This window comes from Phoca vitulina, unplaced genomic scaffold (assembly GCF_004348235.1).
Source record: "Phoca vitulina isolate PV1807 unplaced genomic scaffold, GSC_HSeal_1.0 scaffold4, whole genome shotgun sequence".
Taxonomy (NCBI): domain Eukaryota; kingdom Metazoa; phylum Chordata; class Mammalia; order Carnivora; family Phocidae; genus Phoca; species Phoca vitulina.
This window is the reverse complement of record NW_022589707.1, coordinates 35104781-35128870: the sequence shown is the minus strand read 5'-3', so window position 1 is coordinate 35128870 and position 24090 is coordinate 35104781. Positions and strand designations below refer to the sequence as shown.

The following is a 24090-nucleotide window of genomic DNA, read 5'->3' as shown; positions in this document are numbered from 1 at the left end:
TGTTAACATAACACCTGAATATTATTATTAATATGCTCGTGGAAAATATAAACTTCACGAGAGAATACATGTTACTTTTGACCATAAGTAAAATATTTTTTAAATGTTCACATACCATACCACAATACATTTCAAAGAACTGATGTAATACAAATTATTTTTTTTCTAATCATAAATGCAATAAAATTGTAAAATGACTAGAAATGGCTTTAAAAATCTTTTTGGCTAGAAACTAAATAACATAAAACTTAATAACCTTCAGACTAAAAAGAAAATCTCAAAATAGTTAATTTGTAAGACACAGAAAAAAGTATTACTAATAGGGAAATTTATAGCTTTAAATGCATTTATCAGAAAATAAAAGAGGTTGAAAACAAAAGAGCCAAGCACTTTCCCTCGAGCATTAGAAAAAGCTACATAACAAGCACAAAGACATAAGAAACAAGGATGACACAATTTGGTGAAAAAGAGAAACTCAGCAAAACCAGAGGACTCAAAAAAGGGTGGTACTTTGAAAATATTAATATAGTAAATAGAAAGCAGGAAAAACAGCACACACAAAAAACCCCCCAAAAAACAGCTCTTGATAGGAGACTAACACAATACTGATTCTGAATCCAAACAAGGAGAATAAATAAAAGAACATAAAAGACCATTTCACATACATGCAAAAATTTTAATAGGAATTTTCACTAACTGAATCCTACAATAATTTTTTTTAAAAAACATGATTCATTTGATGACATATATGAAATGGGTAAGTTTCCTCCAAAGACATAAACCACCAATACCTTCCTAAAGAAAGTGGATTTGTAGCAGAAAATTCTCTCATGAAGAAAACTCCAGGCCCTGAAGGCTTACTGTCAAATTCTATCAAACACTGTAGGAAGAAATAGTATCACCTCTATATAAATTCTCTTTGAAACAGGAGATTGGGGGCGCCTGGGTGACTCAGTCAGTTGAGCAACCAACTCTTGATTTTAGCTCAGGTCATGATCTCAGGGTCATGAGATGGAGCCCCACATCAGGCTCCACACTCAGTGGGGAGCCTCCTTGAGATTCTCTCCTTCTGTCCCTCCCCTGCCCTGCATGCACGCACGCACATGCGTGTTCCCTCTCTAAAACAAATGAATTAATTTTTAAAAAAAGAAATAGGAGATTGAACACTTCCCAAGGATTTTAGGAAGCTAGCATTACCTTGAAACCAAAGCCAGACAGAAACATTGTAAGAAAATAAAACGAGAGACTAATATCCCTTATAAATATAGATAAAAATCCTTAAAAATATTAACCACCAAATCCAACAATATATAGAAAGAATAATATATTGTGAGCAAGTGAGGTTGCCCAAGAAATACAAGGCTGGATCAACACTCAAGAATCAATGAAAATGGGGACTTCCCAAAGCGGAGGAGGAAACTGACAAATCCCCTCCCCCAATGACACCTATAAAATTGGACAAAACTGTCAAAAACAACCAAATTCACCAAAAAGAAAACAAATGGAGAAGCACTCACCCCTACAAAAGCTGGCGGATTCTGAATGGAAACAGTGGGTGTCTGCAGCACGCGTGCCTGGGCTGCCCCACCCACCCTCAGCAGCACCACACTGCCCCGGGCGGTGGGTCCAAGAGTCCCACCGGGGTGGGGCTGCCCATGGGAAGCAGAACCTTTGCTACAGGAGGGTGCTGACTTGTTTGGGGGCAGGGAGCGAAAAAAATCTCTGCTCAGAGACCCTGTTAATGAAAGTATCAAACAGCAGGAAATGCTCTGCCAGCCTAATGCTGCATTATTCCTGCAGTGAACAGCAGACTGGCAGACTAGCTAGAAACTTTACAGAAATTCTGGAAATGGGAAAACCAACAAGGGGGTACATCAATTCTCCCATCCCTGGTGGCCTGGAAAGCTGCACACATGGGCTGAGGGATCCCGGAGTCCAGGCTCTCCACAAACCTATGACTGGCTGGGTGGTGGTATGCAGATTCACGGAAGACCCAAGAAGGCGTGGGAGAGAGGAAAAGATGGGGCAAACTTGATGTTCAGACGAGAGTTAACGTAGCGGGCCTGATGCTATCCTTGAAAAATCCGCCTGCAAAGCTGGTGCTTGGCTGGCACATCAGGGAACTTAGATTTCAGATGGCTCCTACCACTCCAAGTGAGAATGAGTAGCGGCTCCCTATACCTAAAACACTCTGGTTTCTGTGGAGCACCCACATTCCTTCTGGGAGTCTGAAATTTTGATAAGCGTCAGGCAGAAGGTGCCTATGTCACCAGCCCCCAGTAAAAAACTGTGTGTCCCTGACTACTGACTAAGCTTCCCTGGTAAACAACCTCAGACTTCTACCAAGAAGAGTGTTGACAGGAGCAGGGATGGGAAGTCAGGATATACTGAGAAATTGTTCACATGGTTCCTGAAGAACAGGGAAGTGTCTATTTATCTTAATAGAGAAGGATGAGCGGAAATGCTTCTTAAAGGCTGTGTGGCTTTGCCAGTCTCTTCCTTTGACCAATGTCACAATTCAGAATCTGTGAGCTGATGTCCTTGATCAGTGTTACGGATTTCTAGAAATATTGAAGTTGCAATTCAATTACTCCTCATTTGTTTGGTCCTGCTACCACATCAGGCTGTGACAGAAATGGTATCACTTTAACCCAAATCAATACCTTAACCAGTTTGTCTCCCCCAGCGAGGAGACAGATTCCATTCACCTACAACTTGGGCTGCCTCCCTTTTCTTCCTGCTCATTTTCTGCATCCTCACTGACACACTCACCGTGTAGCTCTCCTCTTCTCAGCAGACTTCCAGGAGCCTTCCCTGACTCTCCTCCTGTGTGTTCCTGCAGCACTCTATGCTTGCTTTTATCACAGCCCTTTATTATGTTATATATCGTCCCGAGCTCCCACTAGCCCATGTCTTACTCGGTTCTGTATCTCTAGGATGCATTCTATTGCCAGCCACATAGCAGGTACATATTGAATGAGTGAATAAGTAACTTTAGACTATAGTTTTCTACTTTAAAAAGTCTTTCCACAGGTTGTAGATCACCCAATGAACAACCCAATTGCTTTCCATCTTTTTTAAGCAAAAAATTCCCTTGTTCAAATGAAAAACTGCGTAATTGTCCAATGTACAAGAAATTAAAGCTAAACTGCCTTGGGTAAAAGAGGGGCTGCCAAGGAGGTTGGGAAGTAGACAGACCCCAAAGAAGAGTATGGAAATTCCAGGACTTCACAAAACCCAGTTTCAAAACTATAGCTTTAATCTATTATGGATGAAGGAAAGATAGTCAATTAAAATAAATTACAGAAAAAATATGTGGTTTGCTTTACACTTTGTGTCGGTGGTTGTGCTGCTTCCTTTTTAAATTTAATCAATGTGTTACTAAAACACCAAAATAAAATAGGCAAAGCAAGATTATGGATAGGAAAAATCTTTAAAGTTATAAAGCAGAATTCTTCTCATCTTATTTTCTCTCCTAACAAAACACCAAAACAAAACAAACAACAAAAAACCCTTCTCTTAATAAGACTAAATGGATTAAATTACCTATAAGTAAACCTTTCACAAGCACTGGCCAGGAAATGGGGGTGGGGGAATGAGACTATAATATGGTCTATAGTTTCAGAGGCTCTGAAGATGGCATACTGATGTGTTACCAAAGGAGATTATAAAGAAACCAGAGAAAAATGCCTGTATGGACCTTAAAATTTGAGCTGAAGTCTTTAGAGCTTTCTTGCTTTAAAATTTTAAAATCTTTGTGATACAGAAAGACTGATTAAAATACAGAATCGTGTCAAGAAATTGATATTGGAGAATAGAGATTATACACAGAGTCACATTTACTTTCTATTATTGTAAATGGATAAAATAATAAGTGAATAGACGTCATATTAGAATTTGGCTTAAATAGTGGTACTTTAATAACTCAAGTAATTCATTCTTAGCCTGTTTGATTCTTTACAAGTCTTTCAAGTTTAAGCAAAAAATGCACTTACATCATCTGCAATGCCAAAGATTTTAGATGTCAAATACTTGAGTACGACGGTTCCAAATAACCAAAAACATCCTTGGATAACCTACAAAAGGAAAACAAAACAAAACAAAAATAAACTAATGCTTCATACAGACATTCCTTAGACACAGCCGAGGAAGAAAAAAATTAATGCTTTAATCACATGTGAAAGAAATATTTACATACCCAAGAAAAAAATGCTAAACAATGTAGCTTAAAGAATGTTATCCAAAATCAAGGGGCTATCACCAAAAATAAAAATATACACATATGGTACTGTCAAAATTAACATATCTTATAGATTTACACAGCAATTGCAGTTACATTCCCCCTCTACTAATAGTCTCTTACACACGCACTGCTCCCCAGAAGAAAAATGGGTGATAAGTAAAACCAGAATTCTTCACCTATCCAATTTTAACTTGCCACATGAAAAGGGAAAATTGAGCCCTAATTATATCATAAACCTGTTAGATCTCCTGCATTACATAAGAATAATTTCCTTAAAAGTAAAACATAAAACTGATGATATATTTATTTTAGAAAAGGAAAAACTTATGCATTCAAATAGATTGATTCTTACCCATAAACTAAGTTCGGATACATTTATTTTCAGGAAATGTGGTTTCATTTCCAGTATACCCTTCACGGAGAAAATAACATAACACACAGTTAATACTTATATACATAAATTCAAGTACCAAAAAACATTTCTAAAAAATAAGACTCTCAAGAATCTAAAATTCAGCACATTGTCAATGTTCCATATAGCATCACCACAAGCTCATTGACTTTAAGAAATAGCTCTATTTTATCCAAAGTAGATTAGATCAGTTAGTGACTTTGTAAAATTGAAAACAGAATTACCATATGTAAATTTCTATGACTGATTTTACATCCCTGATTTATCTCAGAAGCAATATAATATATAATAGTATATAATATATATGTGTGTGTACTATTATATATGGTATATAATAATTTCAGAATTTTAGACAGGTGTCTTATAAGATTTTCCTTAAGTTAAAAATGATCAACTCTTAGAATAAACTACAAATGAGTTTTTAATGGATCAACTAAATATTTCTCCTCTACCAAATCTTCTCTCTCTCTCTAGGAAATGAATAGATTACCAAGTATAGTACCTACAGGAAGCTAAATCTACTTCAAACTTGGCAAAAAATATGATTAGAGATCAAAGCATAAATACATGAACCCAAATTAAATCTCTTCAGAACTTTCTGAATATCTGAGAACACAAAAAGTGATAAGATTTAGGTTTCAAAGAGATTACCACAAACGAAAATAGGCAAATGTGTGTTTATAGTTAAATATGCATACATTCTCTATATTCTGTAACTGTTGGCATCATTCATGTGTAGACACCCAAATAATGAAATATACATAAATATGCTTAATTTATACCCAAGACACACCTTACTTTCGAGCACCTGAAAGAAAACCTGATACATTGTAGGTCCTGGACTGAAGTTTCCTGCCATATGTACTTAGGTTAGATTTTACTGGCACCTGAATACAAGTATTAAGAGTCATGTACTTTAAGTAATAGTAGGCCTTGCCGGTGTACGCGTGTAAATATAGAACTGGGTGCACTGCTACATTTCCTGATTATAAACAGAATTCACTGACTATAAGAACTATCATTAATCTCAAAGTACAGCAACTCAGTTAATGATTTTTTTGACATTGCTGAAAACCCCACATCCTCATATCCTAACTGCTAATATCTGTAACTAAGTACCCTTGAGCCACACAACCTGAAAAGGGTAGCAGTCCAGACTGGGAAGAGGCATATTCTTGGGAAACAGGATCTTAAATATTATTTGTGAAATAGGACAAAGAAATAGGAAGTTCCCAAGTTGTTCATGGGTTCTAGAAGTCAAGAAAGCCAAAATAATCTGGGTAACTTAAACGATTATTCAAGAAGCAGAATATAGTTCAATTAAGACAGTACAATATACTTTTTTTCTTCAGCAAAACAGCCTAATACTAAAGCACATGCACTTTAAATATAGGAGTAATTTTTTTCCTCTTAGGTTAGCAAAACAGTGTAATGGTGAAACCTACTAATAAAAAAGGCATACCCACATCTGGAAGTCCTTAAATGTAGGAAGACTTCTATTTACAAAGTCATCCTGCCAAAAGTGGCAGAAGGAGTTAGATGACTTTTCACTGTTTGCTCTAATTCTAGAAGAAAGTCTCCCGATAATCTAAATCTGCTCTTTGTAGTGATTTAGCAAAATATAACCGAATCATCACCTGATTTAATCTATTTAAATATTTTACACAAATAGACACAAGGAGTAAAAAAACTAAAAGAACCCAAGGCCCCAAGCCTCTGATCCCAGCGAAACCAGGAGAGACTGCTGCGAGATGCCACAGGGAGGCAAGGGAGTCAGAGAGTGGAGCAGGAATAGGAGAAAAACTGCGAAGGGGAGGAAACAAGAAAAAGAAGAAAGCACAAAACCTTTCTAAAATGATCCCTGGACCAAAACTCATGTGACAGAAAAGACGAGGAAAGAGAAAAGGCAAAGTAGGGGTATAAGGCAAGGTGCTATGTTTTCCAGTATTAACTCATGTGTTTCTTTCTTCCTGGGGATGGGAGTACTAGAATACTCTATCACATACACATGGATTCAGTAAAACGCCTGAGATGATTCTTATCAAAAATTCTTATCAAAAATCCCAAGCCAGTGATTAAAAACTGGTAAACCATTAGTTTCAAAAATAGCCATGTACTTAAGAGACACTTACCCAAATAATTACCAAAGAGGAAGCATAATAAGAAGTTAATAACATTGAGTTTCCAAACATCAAAACAAAACAAAGTGCAAGAGAAATCTGGAAAAATCCAAGAAAAATATAATTAATGCACATAAAAGACAATGATTTTTATTCTGAAAATTGCACATGCCCATGATGAAATTCAAGATGTTCAAAAGGGGATATACCATGAAAATAGCCCATGTTCTATCCCACACTTTAAACCCAAAAGATTGCCACCATCAACAGTTTCCTGTGCATCCTTCCACACATTCACAAGTACAAATTCTAGTTTGTATTTTTTAAAAACCACAAATGGAAACTTGGCCCATAAGCTGTGCTACTGCTTGCGTTTACTCTGTTTTTCAGAGAGCCTTTCACATGAAAACCAATCTAATTCATTCTGTTGAATAGCTGAGAAAAGTATACCACTCTAGAGTCATACCGTAATTTACTGACCAGTCCTAAGACTACTGCTGAACAGGTAAGTACTTTCCAGTTTTATTTTGCTGTTATTTTGTTTTTCCTACTACAAACACCGCTATGATAAACATCCTTAGGTATGTATCTTATATACATGTCAACACACTCGTGCGATAAATTACTAGAAGTGGGATTGATAGATTAAGGGTATACACATTTTGAAATCTAAAAAAATACTGACAAATTACCATAAAAAATACTGTACCAATTTACTCTTCCACCAGTAGGACATGAGAGCTCCTGCTGATGCACACTCTTACCAATTCTTTAAAATGTTTGACAATCTCATACAAGAAAAATGTTGCCGCATTATTTCACTTTTCCATTCTTTTAATACTCAGTGAGACAGAGCACTTTTCTTCTATTTGCTGTCTTTGTTGTGGGTCTGAATTGCTTATTCCTACAACCCATTTTTCTACTGGGTTTCAGTTATTTTAAGAGCTCTCTTTATATGTTATGAAAACATCACTCCTTATCAAGCAAACACATTGTAAATATTTCTCCAAGTTCATTTTTATCTTTGTAGCGTTTCTGCATTATGGTTATTTTCCAAATTTTTATGTTAGCCAAATTTATCATTCATTTCCCTTAGGTCTTCCATTATTAGAAAAGCTTTTAAAAATAAAATAATCCATGTTTTCTTCTAGAAGTTTTATTTTTGATTCATATATTTGAATTTCCATCTGAATTTTAGGATCTGCTTAAGTTTCAAAAGCTGACATTTTTATTAGAACCGCTTTATTCAATAGTGTACATCACATCATATTTGGAGTTATATCTGTCCACTATTGAATCTTTACATCCAAAAATAACACGTTTCCACTTTAAGTGTTCCTTTACATTCATTAGCAGAGTACAAAATTTTCTTCATATGGATCCTGCATATTAAATTTATTTCAAAGTATATTATTTCTGTTGCTATTGTATCAGGAATCTTTTCTCATATTTTCTGACTACATACAGAAAAATTATGTTAAATATGCAGAAATGAATACACTTTTTCATTGTTTCTAGTAGTAATTTTGGTTTTTTTGGTATTCAAAATCATATCACCTACAAACAATATTTCTTCATCTTCCTTTCTAGTTTTCGAAAGCCTTATTTTTTAGTCAATTGTATTATTTAATATTCTTGCAACAAAGTTAAGTAATAAGCATGGCAGTAGGCATATCTGTTAAGCTTCTGGCATTAATGGGAATATTTCTATTGATTCATCATTTTGTGTGATGCTACTAGCTTTTGAATTGAAGTATATGTATTTATTTAAAATTTCAATGAAATATCCATCTATTTTCATTTGATTAAGATCTTAAAATCAGAAAGAGCTACTGACTTTTATCAAATGCCTTTACAGCATCAAAGGAAATGATCATATTGTTGATATTTTTAAAATATACTGATGTGATGTTATATTGATATAATTTGTAATGGTGTCAAATCATTCTTGCATTCCCAGGAATGAACTTAACTTTTCATGGTATATTATTCTCCTATAGTTACAAAACAGGTAAGCAACCAAATCCTCAAAATTTTATGACAAAAGATTTTTCCCATAAGTGCTAAAATTTAAAACTAACTCTAAACTTTCCCAATCAATTTTGGCAGAATTTAGCAGAATAACATCACTTTGAGTAAACAGATTCATAACCAAGAATCAGGTAAAGCAGTGCCAAGGGTATTCAAGAAAAAAAGATAAGGCAGTATTAAAAAAGGAGGTGCTAAAAGTCTGGAGAGAGATGTGCGGTCCATTCCTGCCTCAGCAGCCAATCTGGTCAATGCCCTGCTCAAACCCTCCAAAGGCTTTGATTCTCAAGGGAAAGCCAAAAGCCTTTCACACACCTACAGACCCTCTAGGGCCTACCCCACTAATATCTGGGACCTCATTTCACATTATTCTTTCCATCTCACTCCAATCCAGCCGTCTCTTGCACATCCTAGAACATACCAGGTACACCCCCACCTCAGAGCATTTATGCTTGCTGTTCCTCTTCACCTAGTGGCTGGCTACCTCAACTCCCTTAGCTGTCCTCATGGAACTTCTCAGTGAGGCCTTGTCTTTGCACCCTTTTCAATTCCGACCTCCCCTACAGACTCAGCAAATCCCATGCAACTTGTCTGCTTTATTTCCTCACTAATACCTACTAACATTTAACATAACTGTTTATCTTACATATTTGCTTTCTTTGTACACTAGAACATAAGCTCCATGAGGGAAGGGTTTTTTATTTCCTTTTTATTGTTTTTATCACTGCTGTTTCCTTAGAACCTAGGAAATGTTTGACACACAACTGGTTGCTCAGAAACAACAGCAAATTTAAATTCAAGGAAGAAAATTTGAAAATTAATAAAGCAAGAAAATTGAGAACTTAAAAGGTACAGAATAGAGATTATTATAAATTATTTAGTATTTGTGTCTTTGAGTATCTGCATTTTAGCAGGTTAAAAAAATAAGACAACAATGTTAGTGAACTTTAAAATTTAGATAGGGACAATTCCTAGCAAAATAAAAGTTACCAAAAATTACTCGAGAAAAAAGTCTATAAACTGTCTTATTATCATGAAACAAGTTAGATCAATAATTTAAAATCTGTCCACAAAGAAAACAACAGGCCCATGTAGTTTAATAGGCAAGATCCACCAAACTTTCAGGGAATATTCTTCCCAATCTCACACAAAATCTACGACAGAAAGAAAAGGTAGGGACACTTAACAATTAATTCTATAGGGCTAAAATAAATCTGATATCAAAATCAGTCAAGTGTAGCCAGAGGATTCTGGAAAAATGGCAGGAATCTGTCTTCTCACCTAGATAACAACTACACTGCCCAAACCTGTCTGATGGAACTATTTGGGAACTCGGGACTCTCCCAAGACTTGCAACTCCCAGGAGAACTCTTTGATGGGAAATTGAGTTATTTCGAGTGAATTTCAGCTCTGATCTCAACAGCAGCTGCCCATCCCTCACACACCAGCCCAGATGCAGACAGTCCTGCACGAGTTCAAAAGCACAGGCAGCAAAAGCAAAATAAACAAGTGGGACTATATCAACCTAAATAAAAAGCTTCTGCACAGCAAAAGAAATGACCCACAATAGGAAGAAGCAACCCACAGGATAGGAGAAAATATTTGCAAACCATCTAGCAGACAGAGTTAATATTCAAAATATGTAAGTCATTTTCACAACTCAATAGCCAAAAAACAAACAAAACCCCACATGATCTGATTAAAAATGGGCAGAGGACCTGAATAGACATTTTTCTAAGGAAAACACACAAACGGCCCACAGGTACATGAAAAGGTGCGCAACATCGCTCATCATCAGGGAAATGCAAATCAAAACCACAATGAGACATCACCTCACACCTGTTAGAACTGCTACTATAAAAAGACAAGAGGTTAATATTGAGGAGGATATGGAGAAAAAGGAATCCTTTTTCTCTGTTGGTGGGAATGTAAATTGGTACAGCCACTGTGTAAAACAGTATGGAGGTTCCTTAAGAAATTAAAATTAGAACTACTATATGATCCAGCAATCCCAAAGAAAATGAAAACAAGATTTCAAAGAGATATCTGTGCTCCCATATTCACTGCAGCATTATTCACAAAAGCCAAGACGTGGAAACAACAGAAATTTGCATCAATGAATAAATAGACATTGAAACTGTGGTATGTGTGTATACACACACACACACACACACACACACACACACACACGATGCAAAAATTATTCAGCCATAAAAAAGGAAATCCTTCAATATGCATCAACATGGGTGGATCTTGAGCACATTATGCTAAGTAAAATAATGCATTAAGAAAAAGACAAATACTACACGATTCCACTTACATGAGGTTCCTAGCATAGTTAAAATCATAGACATAGAAAGCAGAGTGGGGGTTTCCAGGAGCTGGGGGGAGGGGAAGAAGGAGAATAGGGAGTTATTGTTTAATGGGTATAGAGATTCTATTTCACAAGATGCAAAGAGTTTGGGAGATGGTAGTGGTGGGTGGTGTATAACACTGTGAATGTACTTAACATCACTGATATGTACACTTAAAAAGATTAAGATAGTAAATGTTATGTGTATTTTACCACAATAAAAAAATGGAAAAAAAATCCTTTTTGGAAACAATTCTGTATTTTTTTCCTTTATGTAACTATAGGGATTTAGGAATTTGTAAAGTGATAATGGAAGAAGATATTTCACAGTAAGAAACTGGTTCCATAGTAAGTCACATCATAAAACATAAACCATTCACCCAAGATAGGTCCTACTACAAACTAAACCTCTGTAATGTTAGTACTTTTATAACTATAATTGAGTCAAACACTCCATCCATAGTTACCTATGTGGCCATGTGGCTGACCAACTCTAAATGCTAACCAACTATTCTGATTTTTACTGCAATGCAATAAAAAAAAAAAAAAGCTATATTAGACAGTTTGGAAAAAAAATAAGCCAAGTGTAAAAAAAAGGATAATTACTGTCCAATCCCACTCATGAACAAAGATTTAAAAATCCTAACAGCAGCAAAGTTAATCCAGCAATATATAAAAATTGTGTTTAGCCCAGAAAAGCAAGGTTTCTTAATGTAGAATATCAATTAATGTAATTCACTACAGTAACATATTAGAGGGAAAAACACACAGGATCATGCAGACGGATGCAGAAAAGCATTTGATGAAGCTTAGCTTTTATTAATTTCTTTTAAGAAGTGCTCAAAGTTTGAGGATATGTTAAAAGGACAAAGAAGCCAGCTTAAAGTAGTTGGCCAAATCAGGACCAAGTCAAGCATAAAAGCATAAAAATAATGAAAACAGTGGATTATACCACAGTGAATACAACAGATGTCATTTTCTCTTGGATATAAGAGAGAAACTGGTAAAAAGATTTGAATAGGAATGTCACAAAAATAGGAATGTCACCAAAAAAGGAAACACAAAGGGCCCATAAACATATCAAAGACCTTTGGCTTTATTGAGAATCAGAGAAAATGCAAATTAAGGCCCTAAGATACCATTTTATACTCACCGGATTGACAAAATAAAAAAGGATGTACAATAATATGAGCTATATATTATACATTACTGTTCGAGGTAGTCCAATCATTTTTGAAAAATAATACAGGATTAAATTAAAAAGTTGAACATGTATATAATTTACCACCCAGGAATTCTACTACTTGGTAAAGACCCTAGAGAAACTCTTAATATATATGCCTCAGGAGGTATATGTGACAATGTGCAGTTATTCATAAAATAAAAAAAGAAGAGGAAAAGAACCTAAACATCTTTCAACAAGAAAATGGACAAATAAATTGTGATTTACTTATACATGGAAAATATAAAGGAAAGAAACTGTCTGATCTCTAATAACATCCAAATCTCAGAAACCTAAGTAAAAATGTAAGTCTCAAAAACAGATACCATTTTTACAAAACTTAAAAACAATACTAATATTCAATAATAAAGATGACAAAGAGAAGACATGTTTTTAAAGGGTAAACAACCCTCAAAATCAACCATCCAGTCTTAGGACCTTTGTTCTAACTGTTCCACCAACCTAGAAAATTCTTCTCCGTGACATCTACTTAGCTAACTACTCCCTCTCCTCCCAATCTTTGCTACACTCTCCTCTTCTCAGTAAGACCTGCCCTTACCACCTCATTTGCTATCTTACTCCCCTGCCCCCTAACACTGGCACTCCTGATCTCCCTGGGGTACCATGACTTGTTCCTGTTCCTTTTCTTTGATTATCCTTTATCACCTTCTAACATACTATATATAATTTGCCCATTTACTGTGTTTATTATTTATCCTCTGTCCTCTCGCCTTCCTCCACTCTACCAAAATGTGATTAATAGGTATGCTGGGATCTTTGTATTTCTATTCTGTGGTATGACCCACATGCCTGGATAGTTGGTGCTCAGCAAACGAACATTCTGCTTCATTGTAACAGAAGGCTCCTAGACAATATACAATTCCATGTTTCTCTCTCTCATGAATTATCTCTTTTACTTATAGCAAGTCAGGCACAATCTCAAATCAGATAATATGACCCAAATTAAAATTTCCTGGGTGGCCTACTTAAAACATGGCCTTTAATTATATCATAGTATTTGAATGACACTTGTTTTAGTTATGGAATCCTGTTACAACTAGTTTCAACCATGTGCAAAACAAATACCAATAATCAAGAGTCTGCTTTAAGGTCAAACTAAATGGAAAAAAAAATTTTAAACCATTACCATGTGTATATAAATGATCTTCCGTAATTTGCATATATCAATGTATCCCACAACATATACTGCAAATAATGATGCAATCTGAAATTTAAAAAGAAGTTAAATTACAAATAAAAATTACATATATAATGAATAGCTCTAAGAATGAAAAAAAGATTATTTTTTATTATTTTGTCACATTGATTTGTATTTATATTCAAAGGGAATTCTTTAGTTTCCCTCTTACTGCCAAATTATTATTGAACATAGTCAATATATTAATATACCAAATACTGATTTTTTCTTCCATGAGCAGCTTTCTCAATTAACCATATGAATAATCTACTTTGTGGATTATTCAAAATAACATTCATTTTAATGTCAGGGTGACTCTACTGTCGTCACGTACAATTACAAAGTGCTTTGCTCAATCAAAAAATATGAAAATTTAATTATAACATATGACAATTAATACATAATTGGGAAAGGTACATTAAACTCAAAATTAATTATGTAATGCATGTGTGTGTAAAAATGCATTAAGTTCTGCTTATTAGTCACTCTTTACAAGAATCTCCATTAGTGTTCTTTCGTTTATGTAAATATTCAAGTGTTCGTTGTAATCAAATTTACCAAATTTCAAATTAGAAGGAGTACTTTCACTACTTTTAACTTTCTTTACAATTTTGAAGAAACCTGTGTAGGTGTTGACCAAGAATTCAAAGAGTACTGGAGTTATTTAGGTGAATTAATTGATTAAATGATGATAATGTACCCCTTAGTAAAATGTAGTTACTATGTCAAACAATGCCCCTCTACCCTTCTTCATGGAGAAAGCAACTCAGATTAAATCCCATGCTTCCCCTACTACACAAACATGGTATAAACCGCAAAGTAGTTGAATACTTAAACATATAACTTAAGTTTCATTCATTAAGTTTTTTACCTTCAAACAATCTATGACAAATTTTTTCATTAGCAAGAAAAACAACATTTCCCTTTCCCCAGATTTATCCTTGGGGAACATGCATTGCTTAAGAATGAGACTCATATGACACAACAGCTGTGAGGAAGTGTGCCTTGCTATTCAACAGAAGCCCCTCACTCCATGAAACACCCTCCTCCGCTCACCCCCCCAAAAATCAGGTCATCACCCCTAGCTGGAAGCAATGGGAACTCTCCCTTTCCACCCCAGGGCCAAGCAATACACAGCAGGCCTACAAAGCTAGAATCTTTAAGAAGTGTCTTTCAGGGACTTTTTTGTTTCATTTTCTTTTCAGGGACATTTTTAACCAGCAACATTTAAAATGTCACCGCACTAAAGAAGGCAAAGGAGTCTAAAAGGTAAGATCAAAGAAAGAATTAAGTACAAATAGACTCTTTTTAAAAAATACTGATAAAAGCAGCTAACCTTACAGACATCTTGCTAAGTACCAGCAATGTTAAGTCTTAAATACATTCCCTCATCTGATCCTAACCCAATAAAGCAGGTTCTTTTATTTTCTCTATCTCACAAATGAGAAAGCTGAAACTAAGCACAGCTAAGCAGTTTGTCCAAGTCAAGCAGCTAGTGGACAGAGTTAGGACTCAAACCCAGATCTTACTTCATGTCTCAAGCAAGACATGTCCCAGAAGATTGCAAAACAGCTCTCAAGCTGCTTTAGATGAACATGAATATGGCCAGCATAGCAAGGAAGCAGAAGTAGGTGGGGGTGGGGAGCAGCACAGAGAGAGACTGGCACACAATTTACTCCCTGTCTCAGTAAGCACCTTCACCTTGCTTCATACACCTCTATTTGAAGGGAAAGGGAGGCAAGAATGCACAGAAAAATGATAAATTAGATTGGTAGAGGAGTTATATAAATAAGAACTGCTTAGCTATTTGTCCTATGTTAATCTTATGTGCATTTATCCCATGGGTAAGAACGTACAGCATTATTCATAAAAGAAGTACATTTATTTAAGAGAAATACTTAAGGTTACAGCACTAGTCCTCTTTTACGTACACTGACAACACTGAATAACAAAGTATTCTTATCAATTTGAATTCAATAAATGCAGTCCACTAATAAGTAAATAATTAACTTTCACTAATAAATAAATTGCACATATTTCCCTACCCTGAATTTTGTTTAAAAGTATTAACTAAAAAACATTTTAGGACTTAGAATCATATAATATCTCAGTTCTATAATTTTATACAAATGAGTTCACATAATCAAATATACTAAGCTTAATTCAGCTTAAAAATATAAGCACCTTACCTGAGTAAGAAGTACAAACTGAGCAAACTGCCACGGAAGCATGAAAAATACATTGGAAATGCAGAGTGCAATCAAGCTTCCTCTATAAAGTTTTGTAGCCCTTGGGAAGAGAAAATAAATATGAGTACATTTAACCACAAGGTATTCTAGCATGGGCCCAAACTGCTGCAAATTAGAATCTCTAAACATGATCTGGTTGTAACATAAACCAGACATAAAATGAACCAACGGGTTAGAAATTATACTTCCTGACACTTAACTACAACAACTTTCCATGAAAAGTAAATACCCATCATTACTGTAAGAACAAAGCTTGCCAAAGAGAGAGAGGGCAGCTGGGTCAGTATATCTGTTGAATTTTGTCAAACTCTATTTTGGTGAATTCATAATCAAACATATTTAATGCTGCATCCAATAGCTTCATTTGGAGAGACAGAAGATGCTATAAAAAAGCAGAGAAAGCGGCATAGTCTAAGTGTTAGCAGTATTCTGCAGACAAGGAGAATTCAGAAAATGGGCCGAGCAGAGGGCGACTCCGTGGAAGATGTGAGGGGACAGTGGGGTCCTGCACAGGGAGGACATAGAAAAGAGAAGAGGTGGCAAAGGCCAGGGGCCAATCTGGAGCCACCTTTAAGAGGCTTCATTTTGATCCTGACTTGTAATTTAGGGGATTTTTAGGAAGGTGAGGTAATTTTATCTTTCATTCTAGTTTTAAGAAGTACTTTTCTCCTGGGCGCCTGGGTGGCTCAGTTGGTTAAGCGACTGCCTTCGGCTCAGGTCATGATCCGGGAGTCCCTGGATCGAGTCCCGCATCGGGCTCCCTGCTCAGCAGGGAGTCTGCTTCTCCCTCTGACCCTCCCCCCTCTCATGTACTCGCTCTCTCTCATTCTCTCTCTCTCAAATAAATAAATAAAATCTTTAAAAAAAAAAAAAAAAAGAAGTACTTTTCTCCTAAATCGGTGAGTTAATGCGAAGCCCCCAACATACCTAACACCTTCACAAAGTGAGGTGTATATGCGACATCTCGAGGTTACAGGTTTGCACCTTAAAGAAATCTTCCTCAGGGTAAACCTACCTGGGGCACTAAGCACCACCACAAAACGCCTTTCTTTACTTCCATAGGTATCCCTTCTCTAAGGACATCCCTCTCTGCTACTCATGGCCCTAAATCAAGTCTTTTTAAAATCCAGGTAACCTATTTGTGAGCTATGAAATAAATTTATTAGATAAAAACCGCATTTTTTAAAAAAGATTTTATTTATTTGAGAGAGAGAGAGCATGAGAGAGAGAGAGAGAGCACGAGCAGCGGGGAGAGGTAGAGGGAGAAGCAGAGTCCCCACTGAGCAGGGAGCCCGATGCTGGACTCAATCCCAGGACCCTGGGATCATGACCTGAGCTGAAGATAAAGGCTTAACCAACTGAGCCACCCAGGTGCCCAAAAACCCACAATTTTTAATGCAGTGAATATATCCCACATTGAGAGAGAGGCCTGTCTAGAAACACTACTTAAGAGACCAGGCCACATAATGACCCTAGTCCTGCTGAAGTCATCACAGGGGGAAACGGACCATCCAAAGGGTTTGGTGTAACAGACTTCAACCAGCTTCTCCTAAATTCTGCAGATCCTTAAAGGGAGTTCTTAGTCTGAGCCATCTTCAGATTTTCATCATGCTTCATTTTTTTTTTCCCATAGTCCCCATTTTGTTTTATTTTTACCCTCTGAATCAAGGTGGCATCTGTCCAAGCTCAGTATTTGTCGACAGAAAGGGGAGAGAACTGTTCTCGGTCCTATTCTCTTCCACTCATATGGTGCTTGAATCTCTGTGCAGTCTCTAGCTGAAGGCTAGATGAACAGGCTAGATGAACATGGGAGAACCCAATCCAATCCTGAATTTCCAGCAGGAATTTTCCTAGTATAGCTCCGGTCTCCTGAGTGGTTTCTTTCTACGCCTACTATCTGATGCTCGAGGACACTAAGCAAATACGGGAAGAAGAATTACATGTTAACATACCCAGCCATAATTACTCTACAAACTATTCTTTCCTCTGAAGGACTATATCGTACAGGTTACACTCTATTGCCATCAGTCATCTCCCTTCCTCCTGCCCACTTCTGGGAAGCTGTAGTGGTGGCAGAGAATGATGTGAGAAAGCTGAGATGGCAGAAGTGAAAGCAAATTTGCTGCTCCTCGAGCAGCTCTGTGGGCCACTACAAAAAAAGGAAGAGACTGGAAGGCAGATGAAGGAAATGTTTTTGGTAGTAAATATTCTGAAGTTACACCCTTAAAATAACCATGAATTCAACGTAGCAACATCATCATAATTTTTTCATTATACTGACTGTTTTTATTATGGAAGCTTAAAAAATTCTAGCTTAAGTTACTCAATGCAAAACAAACACACAGAAGACCTAAGGATAAGTCAAAGTTACCTGAGGATATGAGTCACAAGCAACATCTGAAGTACGAGGAATGGATAGGAGAAGCTTTCGCGGAGGGGTGGTGTCCACATCACACGAGTGCACTGAAAACACAATTCATAATGTATGGTCTCTTTGCTAAATTTGTTAAGTAAGACATAGTAATCGAAAGCAGCTATTCATAAACACAAAAAAAGTTTTTTCACACATAATTTAAATGGTATGTTGGAAAACAAGCTGCTAGGTTTTCCACCAACAGCAAAACTGAAAAGTGAGAAGGAAACATTATTGAAAGGGAGACACACATGGCATAAGATCTTGTGAAATATTAACATGAACTGTCAACAGCAAATACCAAAAAACTTCAACTAGAGCCTAAAAGGAAAGTAGGGGAAGTACCAGCAAGAAAATGTTCTGCCAAAATTAAAAACATTTCACTGGAATTGGTTGTATAAACCACTTAATTTGTCCGTCCACTTGAATTTCAGCAAACCTCTCCATAACCAATACTTCAAAACTCTTTGTAGTCATCAATGTTAGCATTTCTATTCACAATGCTGCTGAAAAAAAGAGCACTCCATTTCTGTTTTTACTTCTTCTTTGCCCAAGCTACCCTGGGCTACAAAAATTTAAAAGGGGAAGAGGGATCAAATAAAAATAACAAAAGTCCTAAAATGACATGTACCAACTCTACTGAAGAACTCGCTTCGGACTTAATTAAGTAATGTTCCATCCCATTCTCTCTCTCTCTCTCTCTCTCTCTCTCCCCCTGCCCCTCCCCCTGCTTGCACATGCATGCTCTAAGATAAATAAATAAAATCTTAAAAAAAACTAATATTCCATCCCAGTTTTAGCACTCCCATTTTTCTGCATCTATACTAAATAAATTAATAAGTCTATCTTTCAATTAAAGGAAACTGCATTGGATGAAATATAAATAATCTGATATTAATTACCCCGACTAAGCTAGTCACACTAGAAGAAATCATTACATCTTTCAACTCAAGCAGTTAAAGACTATATGAAATTACAAAGACCACAGTGGAAATAAGCCTTTCCTTTATTTTAGCTCTACCTCAGACTGTTAGATATTTCTACTATTGCTACAAAAGTTTGAGCCAATTTACTTCTCTTTTTAACCAAAATTCACTATCCTCTATGAGATTTAACATAGATACCTATTTATAAATGAACTATACACACAAGAGAATTCTGAAAAGATTGAAAAAGTCTTTTTTAAAATGTGTATTTGTTGTTACTGGAATACAACTTTAAAAATCTGTTAGTTCACGAAATTAACTAGAAATTTCAATATGATTGATAGTAGAGATATATAACCACAATTTATAAAGTTATCAATCTCTGTGCAAAAACCAAGAAGAAATTAGTTAAACAATGTAATGTACAATTTAAGAATTTATTCATACAGACTATTCACTCACACTTATTTTGTTACCCAATTTTAACTATGGTGCCATCTCTTAGAAATTTCTTTCCTTAATAGCTAAAGGCACTCAATTCTCTCAAACTCAATTACATCCTTTGTAAAGCTGGATGAGAAGGCTAAATTACAGAATTGAAACAAAGAGCAGGATCTTTCGCCTCTACAATGTTAAGGGTGAATGAACGCAAATATGTGAGAGTGCTTCCTATTGTTTCTCCAATAACACAATGTGCTTTACTCGAGCTGCTACAAACATAATTGTTGGTCCAGATGACCCCGTGTAATTTGAAAACAGTAAACAGATTTGCTTTAATCATACCTTAAGTTTCAACAAATAAATATTTTTCTTTAATTATAATAGGTTGACAGTTCAAAACGCCAATGCCTTCTAAAGGCATTGTCCTCAAATTTAGGAATTAAAGAAGGGAATAAATGTGCGAACTCCTTCACAAGGGGTTACACCACTGTATGAAGCACTCAGACAAAATACAAGACATTCCTGAATTGTGAAAATGAACTCAATGAAAATCTCACTTTACTTAAAGTGTCCTCTTAGAGTACATAATTTTTAGCACATATTTCAAAGCACTGAATGATGCTGCAGCATAATACTGCTTAGGTATTAACAAGAACAAGCTCCTTCTGTCCGCTTAGGAAAGCCTGAATTTTAAATCATTTACTCAAGAATCAAAAACCAAGGAATTTTAGTAATAGGCAGCTTCATTTGTCAAGCTCTACTTTCAAAATAGTTCACTTACACTATTAGAAATCTATCACCTAATATACTTCTCTTCACAATGTAAAATGAAATAGGAGTACAACTAGAGAGACAAGAGAGAAAGGGAAGAGTTACAAGAATTATAAATTATAGTTAGTATCAAACAGATCATATTTAAGGCTTGTTCCAAGAGTTCTGACTAGAGCTGATATTTATAGGATCAGTCATAAATTGTTGTTGGTATAATGTTTAGGTTTAAAACAAATTACCCCACTTCTGAAAGCTACACAGCCTCATTAGTTATAATACTGCTTTATATTGCTTAATGTTAACTATAATATTGTGTTAAACCTTGCACTTACGAAAGCTTTCAAAAAAAATTTGTGGCCAACACAGAATTAGAATCTTCAAAAAAGAAAATGGGAAAAACAAAATATTTGAAGAGAAGATAATGGCTAAAAATTTTCTAAAACTCATAAAAAAAAAAAAATCAACCCATGGAATAAAGATGTTCAGTGAGCCTTCAACTGGGCACGTACATCTAAGTTTATTACCATCAAACCAATAAAAACCAAATATAAAAAGAAAGTCTTCAAACCACCAGAGAAGAGACACTCTACATGCAGAGTAACAATAAGAACGATAACTCATTAAACAACAGAAACCAGAAGACAATAGAATGACATTTAAAGCGCTGAAAGGCAAAGCTACCAACCTAGAATTCTTATCCAGCAAAAATACACTTCAAAAAATGAAGGCAAAATACAGACATTTTTAGACAGACAAAAGCTAAGAGACCTTGCTGGCACCAGATCTTCACCACAATGCTAAATAAAGTTCTTAAGACCAAAGAGAAATTATACCAGATGGAAACCCAGATCTGTAGGATGAAAAATATCACTGAAACCCAAACAAATATCCAGATGTGGAGGATGACCAGGAGATAAAAAAGGAAGGAATTATACAGGGCATAGGAAACTATGTACCAAAGCCCTGAGGCAGGAAAAGGAGTAGTCCTCTCTGGAAACTAGAGAAGAAAGGACGGTGGGACTGAAGCAAAGAAAACAGCCTGGACAGTGGTGAGATCCAGCAGGGCTCAGGTCATGAAGGGGGCTGAAGGCCAGGTTCCACTACATTATAGGCAGTTTTCATGTAAGCAATAGATACATTCCCATCTAAGAGCAGCACACTCTTTTTTTGGGTGGGGGGGAGCTTTTGGAGTTAATGCAAGTTTAATGTAAATTCACAAATCCATAAGCACATCTCTCAATAGTCTGAATAAATAATGCATCTTGGACTCATACTATTTTCCAAATTAATGTAAAAAATAATTTAAGCCGCATCACTCTTCTGCATGTAACTCTCCAATGGCCTTTCCACCTTCTCCAAATGAACCTTACAATGACCAACAAGGACTACAGAAAAGGCTCCTTCCACATCCCACCTTTCACTCTCTGCTCCTGTCACAATGGTCTGCTTGCTGCTCCCCAAATAAGCCAGTATTCCCCCACCTTAGGTAGAAGTGGTCCCACCTTCACATGATTATCCACAAGGAGAGGGATCTTTGTTTTACTGACATATCAACATATCCTCAGCATCTACAAGTACCTGGCATACGGCGAGCCCTCGGTATACATCGTCTTAATTGAGTTGAATAAAAAGAAGACCCAGAATAAGGTTCCTGGCCAAAATGTGACCCTCACAAGAAAGGGATGAAAGAAAGGCAAGAAGGGAGGGAGGGAAAAAGAAGAAGAAAGGAAGAGAGACAAGAGAGAAAGGGAAGAGAACAAGTTTCACAAATTAGCAAGGAAAGATCTCTGTACTTTTTACTTGTAAAAGATAAATTGTGGTATTATCTTTGAAATCCTACTCCCCTATCTAAGAGCTGTCTGTGTTGAGAGAAGTTTGGAGAGATTACTGGTTAATCGAAACTTAGAATCCTATCCCTGTTTCACAACCTTGAGCCAACACTTAACCTTTTAGTGTTTCCAATTATTATGCAAACTGGAATATTATTATTTGCTACTTATCTATCATACAAGAGCATTCTAAGGATTAATGAAACTGTTTTCAAAGTGTCCTAAGAATAGTTTTCCAAATCTTACATAAATAACATAACTATGTCAAAAACTAATTAGGAACACAGACATTTATATGTACATTATCTCAGTTCAGTTCAAAAATATTTAAGAAACTAATATGGGTCAGAAATGTGAGTAATAAAAAAAGGTTAATTAGATATGCCTCTAAAGCAAATCTTTCATATACTATTTTGACTGACTTACTTTAGTTTCAAAAAAAAAAGGGGGGGGACTTTCCTCCTCATAAATGTGCCTATCTTTTTATCTGTGAGCATGTGTTATATAAAACACCATCAATCATGCTGGGTAATAACTTTTTAAAAATCTCATCATGAAAAAGTTAAATGAACCTACTTCACATATAATGAATTTTTAACAGTCAAAAATTAAAGAAAAATATTATATTTCATTTTTTTCATATACTCTTCTAAATGCTTTTCAGTCAGCATGCAAAAAATCCTGCAGCATCAAGCCACAGGCGCACACATCTGGTCGTATAATAAGGAAGGATTTAAAAGGCAGAGTAAAACTGTTGGCTTTCCTCTTAGCAATAGTTCTCAATAGGGACAGAATCAACATTTAATAAAAAAGCTTGATAAGTGAAAACATTGACATAATTTTTATTATGAAATATATAACCTCAATATTATTGATCATTACTATGAGCAATTAGTGAGTTCTTTATTGCATCTTCACAGGGTCCAGATTTAAAGGTTTTCAACTTCTGTTTTAAATCATTTGATTAATCCTTTTCTACTACACATCTTGTAGTTCTTTTGTTGAGGCCAAAATTTTCCCTTGTAAAACCATCTGAGTGAAAGAATATTTTCAAAAGTACACTATATTCTATCTTAGACTCAAATAGAGAGCAAACTGAATAATGGAAATAGAACTTAAAAGCAAGCAACAATTCACAACTATTTTCTGGTACATAAACCACTCACTTGCATGATTAAAATAACTCTCCTGAGAAAAAGGGATACCAAGTACCAATTAGTAACCCACCAGCAATTTCAGTGAGTACACATTGTGATGCTCTAAAAAAGTTCACTAAATGTGTGAATGGGTACTACCAGAGTAGATGCTTCCCTCATATAAAAATTATATGCTTTGGGCAACATTTTTAAAATTCAGAAAATAATTGGGTCTGACAATCTCATAGTCTGAAAACCAAAACAGTTATTAAATTATAATAAAATGGTTTTAGTTACTTAAGTTCTCACCCTTATTTTACCCAAAACTACAGTTTATTCTCTCAATTTTAATGTCTTTACTCAAAATGGTCACTTTTCTACTCGAAAGCTAAGTTGCTGATATAAAGTACAATTATCCACTTGACTATTTCGGAAAAATTGCAATTCTAATTCTAATCACATTTAGTCTACCCTTTCCTAAGTAGAAAGTGATGTCTAAGCATGTTTAAACACACTAAGTAGGTGAAAGGTATTTAAAAAAAAAAAAAGAAGTCTTTCAACCTGAAAAATGAACTGAATAGTCCAAATTTCATTGGTATAAACTGAAAAGACTTTGTAAGGAATGATGTTCACGCTACATGAGTATCAAAATTATAAGAAAAACATAAGATCAGTTTACAACTACTTTTAAAACTACTTTAATTTAGACTGAGGGTAATACAGTAGACCTTTCTGCTTAACAGAGAGCC

At 35.5% G+C, this 24090-nt stretch overlaps 1 protein-coding gene across 4 annotated transcripts in view; it reads right to left on the bottom strand.

Annotated features, from left to right (window-relative positions):
- DPY19L1 (dpy-19 like C-mannosyltransferase 1) overlaps positions 1–24090 on the bottom strand; it is a 96940-nt gene that overhangs the window by 24586 nt on the left and 48264 nt on the right. For all 4 annotated transcript variants that reach the window (XM_032401795.1, XM_032401796.1, XM_032401797.1 and 1 more), the window contains exons 8-13: positions 18197–18288; positions 15766–15865; positions 13526–13603; positions 6788–6874; positions 4596–4655; positions 3996–4076 (exon numbers count right to left, since the gene is read on the bottom strand). In XM_032401795.1, the coding sequence (XP_032257686.1) occupies positions 3996–4076; positions 4596–4655; positions 6788–6874; positions 13526–13603; positions 15766–15865; positions 18197–18288 (498 nt within the window). The remainder of the gene's footprint in view (positions 1–3995; positions 4077–4595; positions 4656–6787; positions 6875–13525; positions 13604–15765; positions 15866–18196; positions 18289–24090) is intronic.